General features: G+C 33.5%; 1 protein-coding gene across 9 annotated transcripts in view; it reads right to left on the minus strand.

The window, feature by feature from the left end:
* The window catches only part of CPEB2 (cytoplasmic polyadenylation element binding protein 2), a 110,636-nt gene that overhangs the window by 73,626 nt on the left and 20,408 nt on the right, over window positions 1-16,602 (minus strand). For 8 of the 9 annotated variants that reach the window (XM_078148711.1, XM_020993104.2, XM_020993096.2 and 5 more), the window contains 2 exons: window positions 15,728-15,818; window positions 6,545-6,595 (listed from right to left, as the gene is read on the minus strand). In XM_078148711.1, the coding sequence (XP_078004837.1) occupies window positions 6,545-6,595; window positions 15,728-15,818 (142 nt within the window). The remainder of the gene's footprint in view (window positions 1-6,544; window positions 6,596-15,727; window positions 15,819-16,602) is intronic. The other variant, XM_078148709.1, reaches the window with a different exon arrangement.

Below are 16,602 nucleotides of genomic sequence, written 5' to 3' on the forward strand. Positions count from 1 at the left end.
ACTATCCCAGAATGATTTAGCATTCCAGAGTCTAAGTTAAATTTAGGAAAGGCACTAGATAGCAGGTGGAACCTGGATTATTCATACTACATATGTTCTTTGTTCCTCAATTTTGAATGTTGAATTGTCATGAAGACATGGACAGGAATCACAATTCTAGGATCATGGTGAAAATTTATGGCATCATAGCCAGTTCATATCAGGATGATTGCACATTCTATCCGATTTGTCAATTATACACAAACCAAGATGGGGATATTAAATAACGCAGTAAGCGTATTTAAATAAGTGTCATAATAATTTGTGGCTTAAAACCTATGAATCTGGGGGTTTTTATTTCTAGATTCCTTGCACTTGAAAAATTTTGAGTATTTACAATGAACAACTATTACATTTGCTTATTTAGTCAACATTTAAGACTATTTCAGAAAATAACATTCATTACAGATCAAATTAAATCATGCAAAATAATTCCTATATGGGCTGCCACTTCCACTCCACTGCTACCACCAGTGAAGTACTCATTAATCTAGCAGTGTCACTAACTGGTTTTTCTATAAGAACTTTTAAGTTATGTTGTCTAATTTATGATAAAAATGCACCTAAATTACAGAAAGCCCAATTAAGAAAATCTTTTTACAAAAGGTTATAGGGTGAACATCTGTTTTATAGATGGATTTAAGCTCACTTTACATGATCCAAATACTTAGGTGTTTTAATTTACAAAATTTCAATCAATATCAAATTTCAGAAACAAATCTACTGTGTAAAAGAAGCTACAACTTTCTTTCTACAAAAAAAATACCTTTTTTTGGTTAGTATTTTTTTTTAAGAATAAGCTGTTTGCTTCCCTGTATATGGTGGTATTGAGGGGGGTGGTGGTAGTAGTAGTAGCAGTAACAGCAGCAGCAGTAGTAGCAACCAGCATTTATGCGATAGTTTATGGTTTGTAAGGTAATTTAACCCACACAACAAAGTAGGTAATAAAATAATAGTCCTCATTTTACAGATGAGAGAACTGAGGCAGATAGAGGTTAAATAACTTGCCCAGGGTCACACAGCTAGTATGAGGTTGAATTTGAACTCATGTCTAACTCCAAGTCCCATCCTCTTTCCATTGCAGCATCTAGCTGCCTTCATGCTCTCATTTTAAAAGTTTAACTATTTGTGATGGAAAACTTCCTAAACAGATTAGGCCTCTCTACTTTCTTTAACAGAGCACTCAAACTCCTCTTCATAATCTTACAGAAATCAATTATTTTACTATACAGGGATGCCACAGGGGTTGAACCACATAGGGTTAACATCTACACTAAATGGCTACAACACAGGTATGCTGGAGAGGCATGGCATTACAAGGAAAGAGATCCACAGATGGAAATCAAAAGATCTGGTTTAATCTTAGACTCTATCCTTAATTAGTTGTGTGACACTGGTTAAATAGAAGCTGTTTCTTTGCTTGTAAAATAAGTATAATGGGGATGAGGCTCAAATTCAAAAGTAATTTTTAAGTTGTAAAATTTTGGACTCTGGGGGGGGGCAGGGGCGGGGGAGGCGGCATGTTCTGGCTCCTTAAGCTGTCAGTTATCACTTCCCCGCTGCTGCCAAACCACTTCTTATCCTTCTAGTTATTGCCTCTAATTTGCTGTACCTTGGGGAGCGAAACTTATTGAGTGTATACACTTTGGATTGAGGGCCTAAAAGGCTTCTGTTAGTAAAAGACTTGAATTTAGGGCATTACTGTATGGCTTTTTTTGGGGGGGTGGGGTGGGGGGAGGCCGGATGGGAAGGTGTGGGAGGTGCAAGGGTGGTTGGGAGCAGAATAGCACTATGTCAAAGTTCTCTGGTAGATTCTAGAGAAGTAAAGATTAATATTACTGTGCATCACTGTTTATGTAGCTGTCAAGGTAAATAGTGAGTATTTACTGAAGCAGGTTATGAAAATAGCCCATGCAATTTCAGAAAATAATCATTAGCCTAACAAAAAATAAAACCTGCTGCAAGATCCTTAAGGATCTCAGAATTAAACTGAACATCTATTATATGTGAATTGAACCAAAAACAAATTTTAATTACCATTCCACTGTTCATTTCCCTTTTACTGTCCTTTAGAACCGTGATTTCCTCTAAGTAGGAAATTTCTCTGTATATAAATTCCCTCCAAGGATTAATTTACAGCTTATAGCCTAAAAGAGTTGCTCCAGGGCACTAAGAGGTTAAGTGATCATGACCACGCATCTAATATATGTCAGAGGAAGGACACAGGACATTCAGGTCTTCCTAGGCAGATAGCAGTTATAACTAAAGTCTTCAAGAAAAAAGTAATATTGATAACAATTATTTACTATTTTCAAGGTTGTTATAGTAAGATTTAAACACTAATGTATGGGGGGAAGGGAATAAGCAATTATTAAGTGCCTACTAAGTGCCAGGAACTGTGCTAATAAGCACTTTATAAATAGTAGTACAGAAAACTTAAATAAGTGCTCCTCCTTCTACTTGGGTTAATTCTCTCATTTACAAGGATTTGCAAGGAACTATTTCTTCTCTTCTGATTTGTCTCACAAATGTTCAAGTCAGTTCTTACTGATAACATGTCAGTTATCTACTGTGAAATTTTCCAGTGATAATCTACAATCAGACTTCTTCAACCAAAGGCAAAAGATTTGGAAACAAAGAAAACCAGGTTAGATGTGAAATTGCTACCTGTGTGGTCTTAAAAAAAAATCACTTACTCTTTTGGGCCTTTAAGGCTCCTTGAAGCTGGACTAAATGATCTCTAAGATTCCTTCCAGTTCTAAAATATGATTCTTTTGAAAAGCTGGAATATTTCTGAACTGCCTAAATTCCCCCATGGAATGGCATTTTACACACACATGCATGCATGCACACATGCACAATCATCAACAATCTTGAATTTTTGAAAGCATATTATCTATTCCTGTGAGAAATAACAGTTGGAAGGGTGAAGTGACAGCAAATATCCTTCCCACGAAGCTCAAGAGAATAACTCTTGACTAGACATCATTAAACTTCATAGTCACTCAAGTTTTCAGCATCTTTATGTTAAAAACAAAAACAACTCTTAAATATTCAATTTATTCTGGATATGGAACCAGAATTTCTGAGCTAGAATAAGTGCAATAATTGATCATGCTTCAGGGTTTAAAAAGTTCTTTTCCCACAACAACCCTATGAAGTACATATCAGGAGAATTATTTTCCCTACTGGATCAGTGAGGCCCAAAAGCTAAGTGATTTCCCTTTGGATTTCCAAGTGATTAGTCCGAGCCAGAATCTGAACCCAGGTCTCCCCATTACAAAGCCCCAGTTGTTTCCTCTACCCTGTGCCCAATCCCCCATTCAACAAGAAGCCACTTCCAAAGCATTTATGACCCTCTCCTCCAAAAAAGGGAAAATTACTTCTTAATGAAACAGCCTGGTCCAATGTTAGAAAGCTCTTTTTCATAGTTTTTCCATGTTAGGCTGAAATCTTCACCTTAGTAATTTATAATTATTGCTCCTCATCTGCCCTTCTGGGATAACATATAATGACTATCCTTCTGTATCCTTCATTTATGATAAAATTTTAGACACCTGAAGATAGCTACAATGTATTGCCTTAGTCTCTCTTAAATTCTTCCAATCATTCCTCCTGAGATATTATTTCTAGATTTCTTTATCTTTTTATACAATGAAAATGAGTGCTCTAGTCAGCAATACAGTCTTTTAATTATATTAATTTAGATAAGATTCAAGCTTCTAGCCTTGCTATTTATTTCAATTCAATATAGGTTATAGCTTTTATTTTTAAAAGAAAACAAAATATAAATTTAAGAGATTGGTGACTCACTGGGTATGCAGCTAATATGTAATATTTCTATGTACCATAAGTGACAGTTTTTTAAAGTCAATATTCAGTAAATGTCTACTACAGACAGAATATGGTACAAATACCACTTATTATCTTCATTGCAAAACAAAATATAATGAAAATAATCACATGTGGACTTAAAAACTTAAAAAAAATTTATCTCCCAACCTCCTTCTAAGCCCCTTCCTTGACTTCTTCACTTTTCTTAACAACCTTGATTTCTTGACTTCAAATTTTCAGATACTAGCTGTCTAACCTCCTCTTCCCCCTATTCAGCCAAGCTTATTACATTTCCTGATTACTGCTATATCAGCCCTCAAAATTGATTTCTTTCAAAACACAGAGGAGTTTTACTTCCTTACAATCGAATTTTGATTTCCTACTTTTCAGCACCTATTTTCCCACTTTAAGTTTAAAGTGATCTAACATTTCTAGGTTTGCCTACTCTTATAAATGCAGTACTAATTTGCCTGCTCAAACTGAGTAGAGGGAAAGTATTTAAAGGCGACAGAGGGTATCACTGGGAAAGAAAAATGGTCCTTAAAATGTATATCTTGTTTTGAAGTTTAACTAAAAAAAAAAAATTATTTGCCATAAGGGAGAGGAGATGGGGAAGAGATGAAAGAGGGAAATTTAAGTGAGTTAAAAACAAGGTACCAATAAAAATATATTTTCAAAAAGTTTACTAAAACACATGGTAGAACACTCTACCAATGCTAGCTCATGTCACAAACTTGTTTACAAATGTTTGCAACTATTAGTAAAATCACCACTTAAGAGTTTTTTATTATATTTGTTGTTAGCAATTACATTTGAGGTTACCAAAAAAGGAAGTTTTTAAAAAGTAATATAATTATTACTCTTAAATTAAAATGTATATACCAGTCAAATATTTTACATTTTAATGCACATTTGTGATCATACTGGTTTGTTAAAAATTTGACATCTTTTTTTGTCAGTGGAAAAAAAAAACATTCTGTAGGTAACTTTCCTTCCAAAGAACATGCTAATTAATATATTTAATATTTAATATATATCATAAAACTTAACCATTTTTTTAAAAGTCAAAATAAAAATTTGAATCATGTATCTTGAAGTATTTGAATACCACAAAGGACTTAAGAAGTAATGCAGAAATTTAACAGAGAAATTATTGCTTAATCTCCTAATAACAGCTATTTTATAATCCAAAAACTGTAGGACATAAGTGAAAACTACCATTTTAAAACTATTCTAAACATATAACCATATTAATAATTATAAAAAGAACTTAGAATTCCTCCCTGTCCCATCCTCCCTATCAAAAATTTCCTAACAAAATATCCTTTCATGTATGTAGGTCAAAATATAACAATACACTGCTTTTTAAGTCAAGGTTTTAGAGTTCTGGACCCATGCTACTAGTTGACAAATTACTTGAGAAAGTATGCTTTAATTTCCCCCAGGAGTGGGAAAGGGTTGGAGTGAGCAACATGGTAGATTTCACCATCTCTGGTGAATTCTAACTCCTTAAGTATATGCAAATAATAAATAAATGAATTCTAAGTGTAGTCCACTTCCCTGAATACTATATCAAACAACTTCACTGGCTCTAGGTACAAACATCTGAGTGACTGATTAACTGCAACACTATGACCTTTAAAATGATTCCCCCATATGCTTAGAGTTCCTCCCTCAATCAGTCTTTCAATTAATTCCTGTTCTACCACTTTGCCTCTCTCCAAAAGACTATTATATATAGCATCTCTTGATTCAGACCAGACAGTAGCTCCACGCCCCTGCTTTACCGATTTCCCACTTCTACAAGCCTAGCTAACATGGATTAATTGTAACCTTCTTTGCTTTTGATGTCCAATCCATTTCTATTTTATAACATCTTTAGCAGAAAGAAACTGAAGTCTTAGTTTAGCTGTAATGCTTGGAATTCTTGAAATAATTTCCATTCAGATCACTTGTCTTTTCTCCTTTGTGAAACACTCATCTTTTTTCAGAATTATCATTTCAGAATGTACATCCATATTCTGATCTCTACATTCCACTACATTCCTACAACTAATTATTGAGCACATATGCATCTTTGAATACATACTAAGTAATACGGTAAATGCTTATCTACTAGGAACAATTTCAACAAAAGACTTTTTATATTATTCCATGTCTGGTAAGTATGATTATTGAATCATTATCAAAGCAACTGGCTAGCAGATACAAACTGAGTATCTGCTACATGTAAGGCACTTAAGATAGGTGTTTTTTTGGGGGTGGGGGATTGGGAGTAGGAAATCATACCCCTAACCTCAAAGAGTTTCAAACTGTGGTGGGGAGAAAAGGCATACATTAAAATATAATTATGTAGGCTTCCTAGTCCAAGGCAATGCTAATAGAACTGTACTGTCCTCAAATATACCAATGCACCTTGCCTGAATACAGCCAAAAATATATTAAATATAAAATTATCACTTTTGCTCTCCACAATTCTACCTAATCTTCTATAATTCTATCCAAACTATATGACAAATAGAACTTCTGTTTCTGTTTCTCATATAGTAATACTGTCTTCTACTAAACATTCAAGCTACCTTAGCAAGAAGTGTTTTAGAGAAAAATTTTAGAAACACTACTACACTAGTATATACATGACTCAACTACAGAGTATGTTTATATCACTTACCATTTAACATCAAAAGATTGTCAGTCCCTGGATGAGGATAGCTCAATCGACCTTTGGAGGGAGGAAGAAATTATGAGATATTGAGGAAATAAAAGGATAGTTAATCTTTTAAAATAGTTATCTTGAGAACTAAAAAGAACAATATTTAATTTGAAGTCCATTAGCTAGAAATTTCTTTGATCAGAGTTAAAGAAAATTTTTATTTTAAAACTCAAATCATAAGATCACAATATGCTGTAGAAGTAACACCAACAAAATAAAGCCACTTTGTTTCCTGAAATCCAGAAATAGTGCCAATGCTTTAGTCTTCTCTTTTCAAAAGATGCCATGTTTTACTCAATCTATTTCCTAAGTAGCCTGGAATTTTTATCTACTTGAATTACTTTTCCAAAATGTAAAAAACAAAACAACAACAACAAAACTGGGATAAAATAATGGCATATACCTAAATGACCCAAAAAAAGCAACTATGACATTTAAAAGTAGTAAGTGAATGGAAAAAAAAATTTTTAGTCTGCCATGGGGTTCTACTACGTACAATTATGCAAAAATGTGTCTACAAACAAACGTTACTGAGAAATTCATCTGTCTACCAAGTGATATAGGAAAATAGAACATTTGTGAAACAAGACAATATAAAATAAAGTTGAAATACATAAAACCAAATATTTTCACATTATCTTTGCTGAACAGTTCCGTAATTATAATACTTATTTTCTTATAATTACCCAGCATTTACTTGTTGGAGGTGTGGGAGGGAAAAAATCTTTAAGCCTGAATTTATATGACAAACTGGCCAATGATTCAAAGATGAAAGCAATTAAATTCTAAGTCTCTTACAGTTTCAGACTATTTTTTCAGACCTATCTAGGAAATTGCTAAAATGTAAAGCCTGTTATGTATCCTAGCAACTACTTTAGGAACAGAATTTCATGATCAATAGGAGAGCATTTAGTATATTGCTCTCAACTACATAATGTTTAAAATGGTTACAGTAAGGGGAGTTTTAAAGTGCACAATATATATCAGTACTATGGGTGGTCTAGGAGATTTAAATTATCTTATGGTGTATCCAAATCAGTAAAGGATATTTGCTGCAATATGGAATTAAGAAATCTGATCATGTACGAAAAGGAAAAGAAGAGTTAAAACACACACACACACACACACACACACACACACACACACACACACGTCACTTCTATTTGGCTGTAGGAAACTTAAATCAGATACGTAACTTAGTGGCAAAACACCTTTTTAAACTAAAGCATAGTAATATCCTCTGAAGGACCTACTCACTATCTCTTACTTTTTATCCCAGTGGGATTCAGTCTATGCCCAACAGTTGACCTCTTGATTCAAAACATTTTCCTTAGGCTCAGAAGGTATAAATAATAAACAGACAAATTCATAGTAACAGCAACTTAGTTTCCATTTTGCCAGTCTGAGAGGTGATGCCTCTCTTCTATATGGAACAGGAAAAAGAAAACGGAGTTCTGAAAACACTTCTGTACATATCATCTCTCCCTTACTAGACTATTAACTTGTTGAAGCCAGGGTCAAATCTTCCTTTCTATTTCCCACTATCACATATCCCTAGTACACACCTGATGCCTAATAAATATTTGATAATGTTTATTTTGGCTGCAGGACATGAATGAGTGGAGGAAAAAAGAAGGAAATCACTTTTCCAGCCTTTCTAGCCATAAAATAAACACTTCATAGGACTTTATTATTTTGTTTAAAATGCTGCTACAGCTCAAGTGAAACTATGCCTATTTATATTGCAAGTGGCCAGAATTGCACTGCGAAATTAGGAAAATTATAAAGTCATTTGATATTAAGTTCCCCCATTAAAAAGGGAGGCAGCATGATATACTAGAAAGTATATTCAACTAGGATTCATGACCTAGGTTTTAGTCACCTGAGAAAAAGGACAGATTAAGTGATGTCTAAGATTCCTCTTAGCTCTAAAATTCTAGGATTTATTAGTTCTATTTTAGTTCTATCTTGAAATGAGAATAAAACTCTTGACTTTATGGGAACTGATTTGGCTACCAGTCAATTTCTTCAAAGTTAGGTTCTGGAAGGTGAGTATCTCATAGGAATAAAACCATTACAATGAACAAAACATTAAGCAGCAATAAGACAAAGCTAATTCGTTATTTTCACTGCCAGCACCACTTCAAAAGTATACTGACTGACAAATCAGTTGATACTAAATGATTCTCCACATTTTGCTCAAGTTACAGATTCTTATTTGCAAATAGGTATTTTTCTCCATATAGGCCTAAATACTATTAAATACCAGAACACATACCAATAATCTGTATGTGGAAAAATACACTTCAAAAGCAAATAGCCAATGGCTTTTCTTATTTTGGGATTACAGAAATCACTACTGTCAGTAAATAAATGGCAATTTTTTGGTTGCAGATGTCTTAAATTTCTTTTTTTTTTAATTAGCTGGTATTCAGATGTTTCATTAAACTCTTATTGCCAAGCATGCCACTATAAAAACTGAGAAACATCAGGTAAGTTAACATTCTGAAAAGACTCTTTCTAATTCATACAGGCACACTGCCAGGTACTGAAACTTGTTGAATGCTCACAAAAGTATAAACATTTTTGTGATTCAAGCAACTCCTGACTCAAGAATCAAAAGATGAAATCGTTCTTTTCAACTCTGATGACCATTTCACACACAGAAGCCTATCTTAGTGGTGGTTCCTTCTCCAAATTCATTACTACCAAGGAGGAGAAAGTAATACACAATTATAAATACCAATGACATGAAATTTAACTTTTGTTAAAGTAACATTATCTACTGTGAAAATACTGTAACTTATTCTTAAAACTTTTTTATTTTCCATATTTGAAACAATTTTTAGAAGAATCATAAAATCTTAGCACTGGAAGAGATCCAGTCCAATCTAACAACACCATATTGGTAGATAACCCTCTAGTGCCAGTTACAACACTTGCAATGACATTAGCTCACATTAGTCTACTGTTGAATCAATTGATCACACCAGTCAACAGTCTGTTGTTGAATAGCTAGGATCTATGTCTATCTGAAGATGATTTATTGGGGGGAGAGCGGGAAATCAATCAACAAACATTCATTAAGTGTTACTATATGCCTAATATTGTGCTAGGTATGCAGGATACAATTACAAGTGTCATAATCCTTGTCTATACAGAGCTTACATTCTACAGTGGGGAGACAAGTTTAAACACAGACAAAGTAGTAAACGGAACGGAGCAGTGGGGAGGAACACTACTAACAACTGGAGGCCTCAGGAAAAGGTTTGAGACAGTAAGGAGAATTTGAAGTGAGACTAAGGTTCTAAGAGTTCTGTAGAAGTGAATAGGCAGAGTATTGGGGTGGGGGATGGGGGCAGGGCAGGAGCTATACAAAGCCACTAGAGAGGAATATAAAATGTCCTATACGGGGTACGGGAAGAAATAAATTTTCTAATAAAGTGATAATTATCACACTAATAAGCCTTTATTCTGATTCTTTTACACGTTTCTGGGAAAAACAACAACAAAAACTAGGAAAGACAGAACCCTGAATTCTCATTGTTTGACTGAATAATTCTTTTCTTTTCCCAATTATTTCCTCTAGCAATCCCAGTACATGTTCCAAGTGTCCTCAAAAATCAGCTTATTAACATTTGCTGACTCCAATGAAATTCCCACGAGCCATGACAAGAGAAGTTCTCATGTTTAATAGAGCCAATCTAGCCACACTTGCTTTTCAGCTTTTCAGATAAGGAAACTTAAGAGTGGTGATTCATGAAGGTCACACAATGAATTTGTGTCAGAATTAAACTAATCCCTAAATAAATCTTGTGAAATAGAACTCACAAATATGAAGTCTTCACCTCTCTAAACCACTAAGAAAACAGTGTTTCCTCAAGTAAAAATACCTAATATTTCTTCCTTACAATACCGTATCAACATTCAATTATAAAGCTCAAGAACTTAGGTGGATGCTTCTTGTGTCTGACTACATTCTATTTTCTATTCAGCCTCCCTCCTGGATCCCAATAGAAGAAAATATGGCATGTAGCTTAGATCAGCTTTACTCTTCAATAGATGTACTCAGAGTCAAGGCAGGGTAGTCATTTTTGACCCTGTATAACCACATTTTCTACTCCTGATATATGACTCCCTTAAAGTCTAAGAGCATTATCATACAAAAATATTAAATACCAAAAGGTCTCATACCTGCTCTTTTCCTGGCTCCACACAGACGGGTTTTCTTTGTCTAATAAAAACGCAATCCTACCTTCCTTTTCATAAAATTCAACCTTAATACCTTAATACTTGATCCATAATGTTGTATGTTCTACCTAATTATTTACAAATATGTTAATTTTTAAGTTCCATTTTCAATGCCAGAAAATACATAAAGAACTAACAAATAAGACTTAGTAATTATGAACAGCTCTACATTTTTCTTCTTCTATTTAAATCCTATTCTGATGCCTCACAGTGGTGTGGAATTGGCCCTGGATTCCTGAAGGCTATCCCATAAAAGCAAAAACTAGGAAATTCTACTCCAAGAAGGAAAAGGCTGGTGATGGATGAATATCTGTCATATGAAGACCAGCCTAGAGATCCAGAGAAACTTCATAACAATTGATTATACATTTTTTGTCCACAGAAACATTCAAAGACTGTTTGCAATTTGTATTCATGGGAGGAAGGGGAATGAATGGAATGAGCATTTATTAAATGCTTACTATGTGCCAGTCACGCTATGCTTAATGCTTTATAAATATTATCTCATTTGACCCTGATAATAACCCTTCCTTTTCCAAAAGGCTTTCTGACCTCTCTGGCTTCCTAAAAGTCCCAACTAAAATCCTACCTTTTACTGGAAGCCTTCCTTAACCTCTCTTAATTCATTGCTTTCCTTCAATTAATTATTTCTTATGGGTCCCGTATATAGCTTGCTTTGTGTATATTTGTTTGCATGGCCTTTCCCATTAGGCTGTAAACTCCTTGAGGACAAGGACTGTCTTTTGCCTCTTTTTGTACCCTCAGTGCTTGATTGAGATAGGTGTTATTTTAAAGTTTATAAAATTGACAAAGGTTAAGTAACTCACTGAAGGTCACACAGTGTCTGAGACCATATTATAGATTCAGACTTTAGGCCTGTATATACTGTACCACCTAACTGCCTCTAACCAAATCATGGATTTTTTCTTAAAGTTACAGACATTATTTCAGTTAAGCTTCATAATAATAACTCTGTCCAATAATTTTATTATATACTTTACAAATGAAGAAACAAAAGCAAAGGGAAAATTTAAGTGACTTTTCTAAGATTACAGCAATGACAAATCTTGAGCTACAACTTATAGATCCAATACTTTCTCTACAATACTCTCTATATGCTTTTTAGAACACAAAAATATCACTGAAAAGAATACATTTTCTCAACTACTTATCTAAGATTTATTATTCCAGCAAAAGATTGTATCTGATTCACAGAATAAAAACAAGAAATGAAAAGGGAAATGTTAGTTATTTCTGACTTATGTAAACTGATGGCTGTAATAACGATAATTAAAAACGGAATTTCAAAAAAACTTAGTGGTGATACAACATGCTTAAAAATCTGCTGTTAGGAGCATGGTGATCAATTTTGTATATAGCTAATATAAAACTGTTCCACATGCCTAAGGTAGGAAAAAATCTCAAGACCCCAGTCATTACAGATGCTATGAAGTCCTTAAAATTCCAAGGACTTTTTTAATTTTAATTTTTCAAATTTTCTAAATGCTTTAAGAGGGCATATTTCATATTTGATAATATAATTGCAATAATTAGAATGATGGGGAATTCTGCAATCAGTGCTGTATAAAGAAATTTAGTAACTAAATTCAGATTTCTTTAGCTAGCCTGTCTTTTATTTTAGAGCTTTCAAATGAATAAAGCTGGACTTGAAAATTACTTAAAATTGAACTTTATCTGGTCAAACTTACAAACTGACAAATGAGACATCCATTCTACTAAAAATAAACAAAAGGAATAAGGCTTTTTAAAGTACTTTTTAAAAATTTTGATGACTATTAGAAGCACTTCATAAAACTATTTTATTTACTTTAAATCATATTTTGTTAACTTTCTCTAAAACTACTGATGTTCCTACTAACAATAAAAAAATTTCAGATTCTTCAAGTTTTATTTTAGGATACACTAAGTTCTAGCTAGGATGAATATGTATACTAGGTATACAAATATATTTTGATCAATAAAGAACATATTGATGGGGGAGGGCAGAGTTAAAGGACAAAAAGGAGGAAGAAAGGCAGAGGAAAAACCACTATGGCTTCTTTTAAATGTTTACCTGAGAGAAAATTTTCTTTGAGGAAAAAAATTTTTTTTAACATAAGGAACATATAAATATTTCTAACAAGAAGCATTTCTTTCTTACTTAGAATCTGGAAGATTATTCTTGAAATCTTTTCTTCATTTTCATAGACAAACCCTATTTCCAATGCAAGAAAGTAAGGAATATTGTATTTCTTTTTGAAGAAAATAATTTCACAAGCAATGACATCTTTAACTTGGCACTTTAAAAAACTGCCACTAAGAGGCAGCTAAGTGGTGCAGTGAATAGAGCTCTGGCCTTGGAGTCAGGATGATCTGAGTTCAAATCTGGCTTCAGACACTTGACACTTACTAGCTGTGAACCTGGGCAAGTTACTTAATCCTGACTGCCTCACCAAAAAGCAAAAGAGCAAAAACAAAAACAAAAAAACTCTGCCAATAAGAACTTTTAAAGTGCTGTTCTGTTTTTTCTACTTCAGGTACAAATGGAGAGTCTATCTTGGTCTTAAAACTGAAGGCTAAATGATATTAAGCTGGGGGCTGAAACTGGGCCAAAAGTTCCTCATGCATACTTAGCAAATTTAGATGAAAAACAGAGCAGCCTCAAAGCAAATACAACTAGAAGCCTACATACAGTGAGTGAAACTTAATGGCAGATTGCCTACAGTTCAGTGTAACAATTCAAACTGTTTTAAAAATCATAACGTAGGAGGGGTAACTCTTCTACTAAACTATCACAGAACAAGTATTCCTAGACCAAAGGTTCTTAACCTGAAGTCTGTGAGCTTGTTTTAAGAAATATTTTGCTAAGTGTATTTCAATATAATAAATTTCCTTTGAAATCCTATGTTCTTTACGTCTTAAAAACCCCGTTATTCTGAGAAGTGGTGCACAGACTTCACCCAACTACCAAAAGGGCTCATGACACAAAAAGGTTAAGAACTTCTTGGGTCAAATTATATGAGAGTTGTCAAGAACAACTATTCTGGGGCTGTCAATTTCCTAATAAATCTGTCCCCTTCTTCCCCTCCAAAAAGAACTATTCTACTCATCTGCTGCTTTTTAAGACCTCTTCTCTTTTAGCTCCATCCCCCTACTTCTCTCATAAAAGACTGAAAAAAAGTCCATATGGTTTGTAACAAGAAATATGCTCTCCATTATTCTTTCTAAAGGTTGGAATAATAGAAATTTTTTTTACTTGTCCAATATTGACATTTATCAATTATGATACTGACTCCATATTGCATCAGAAATTCCAAGAGCTTTCTTTTGTACAGCTACTAAAAAGATAAAAAGTAGTTCTCTAAATTCTTCTCTAACATAATGTTCTGGCTACTGATTTCCATTGATTATACAGTATACAGTAAACCCAGAACAAGTGTAAGCTTAAAAAAAAATTAATCTACTAGGACTATGAGTAATGAGGATTTGTAGTCAATAAGAGACAAAATTCTAAAATACAGTTACCAAAAGGAAGAGAATTACCACTGGCACAGGTCTAAGTAAAACCACTTACATCTCTTGAACTCCTTACAATAAGGCAATCAGGATGGCAAAGAACCTCTTTGCAACCAAAACTAAGACAGAAAGAATGTGGAAAATAACTAGACAATCTGGTCTATCCAAGATAGGATTGAGATTTTAGGGTAAAAACTATACTGATCTCTAGCATGAACCCTTTTACAAAAAAAAAATTTAAGATAACCCATTGTCTAGATTCATATTTCTGTGTTAAATTACAGCCACTTCCAGCTCATATTTATATAATGTTGGCAAGGTTTACCAACAGCTCTGTGAAAAAATAGTATATATTCCCATTTTTAGAAATAAGGAAGCAGACTCAAAGAGGGTAAATGTCAGAACTAGGACCTCAAGCCAGGCCTTCCAATTAAGTTCAGGGCTCTCTTTTCTCCAAACCATATTACCTAAGTACATCACAGAAAATATGCTATGGGCCTATAGATTATAGGCTGGGGTCTGAAAAACTGGATATATTTTACTTCTACTTTCTCTTATAAATTTTGACGAGAACTTTTGTGTGTGTGTGTGGGTGTGATGGGAAAGGAACAAAAATAAAAAGAGAACAAGGAAACGTAAACGTTATGACATGTCAGGAGAGTGAAATTAAGATGACTGAGGGGATAACTTAAATTCTGAATGTGCTCATATACTAATATCTATAAGGCTGAAATCTAGAAAAGTAACTATCACTATAAAAACTTGTTTTAAGCCATTTATTTCACCTTCAGAGTATGCATGGTGACCTCTTAAGAGTAGGATTTCCCCCAAATCATAAAAACACTATTTAAGTATATTAAATGTGCATCAGAATAAATCTAAAAGCAATGTGGATAGAAAGCTGACCTCAATGTCAAGAAGACCTGGGTTCAAGTTCTGCCTCTGATATATACTAGCTATGTTATGTTATCACACACAAGTTACTTTAGCCCCTCAGTGACCCCAGGCAATTCTCTAAGACTAGAAGGTGCAGAGCAGGTACTGATCTGGATTATTAAAGAGAGTTTCTTTGCTGGGATTTTCCTATACCAATGAAATCATAGGTCCAGTCCTTATCTCAGTCCCTTTCTTTGTCCCCTTCTCCTCCTCACTCTCCCCACACATTGCCACCAACTATGGTCAATATAGATGTTGGAATTTAGGTTTACCTTATAGAGGCTGCATAAATGCTTATAAACCTTAAGAGAAACTTTAAAAGTCAGTTTTGATGAGACTTTTGTTTGGTTACTTCTGAACTTTTGAACTATTTAGCACTTATGTTCTTATAAAGAACATTCTTACAAAGTGGCAATGTCATATTTTATGACAACTTACCTTTAAGAGGATCATGCTCTGCTCTCATAATATCAATGAGGGAGTTTTCCAATGAGTGCATGTTCAAACTGTCATACATTCGACTTCGATCCTAGAAGAGAAAAAGGAGCTTCAGTGCTTATACATGATTTGATTCAGTAAAAATTCATAGAGCACCTACTACTAAAAGGCACAGCAAACAACAGCTTACTTTTTCAAGAAAACAAAGCTATCCAATCATTTTCTATGAATGTGACAGAATTTAAAATTATGCTATTTTAAATTTTAAAGTCTTATTTTATTTAAAATTACACATTTTACATACACATACTTCTCTAATACTTGAAGGAAAATATATTACTATTGTTGCTGCCAAATTATCAATTACATCAGTGATTTCAGTTTCATTAATAGTATATCACATGAATTTTTTTTCAGCTACTTAATCTATACTGCTACCAGTCTCAAACATTTCTTAATTAGAAATAATGGTAATACTTTTATCAATTCATTACTTAACTCTAGAATGTCTCTAAAAAACACAGGTCAGTGACACTAATTTTTTAAAAATATACTTTTGTCTCAGTCCTTACATCAGTGTAATAACTGTAGTATTATTTAAATATCTATGAAGCAACAGTTCAGTTTGATTTGGCATTTTGAATAGAATTACATTTCATAATAATGAATGTATTATGATCTCTTATGAAATATAAAATATATTAAATTATGAAATGTATGAAAAGCAGTATAAAACCTAACAAAATACATAAAATAGCATACTCAGAAGTCAATTACAATCTCACACAGTCTCTCTTGTTTCCACCATTTCTAAAACAGGAAAAGAATATTCATACCATTCTTGCCTTACTAGCTCTTTGTTTCCAAGGGCAGTC

The sequence above is a fragment of the Phascolarctos cinereus genome, unplaced genomic scaffold, assembly GCF_003287225.1.
Source record: "Phascolarctos cinereus isolate Bilbo 61053 unplaced genomic scaffold, phaCin_HiC Scaffold_9;HRSCAF=440, whole genome shotgun sequence".
NCBI lineage: Eukaryota > Metazoa > Chordata > Mammalia > Diprotodontia > Phascolarctidae > Phascolarctos > Phascolarctos cinereus.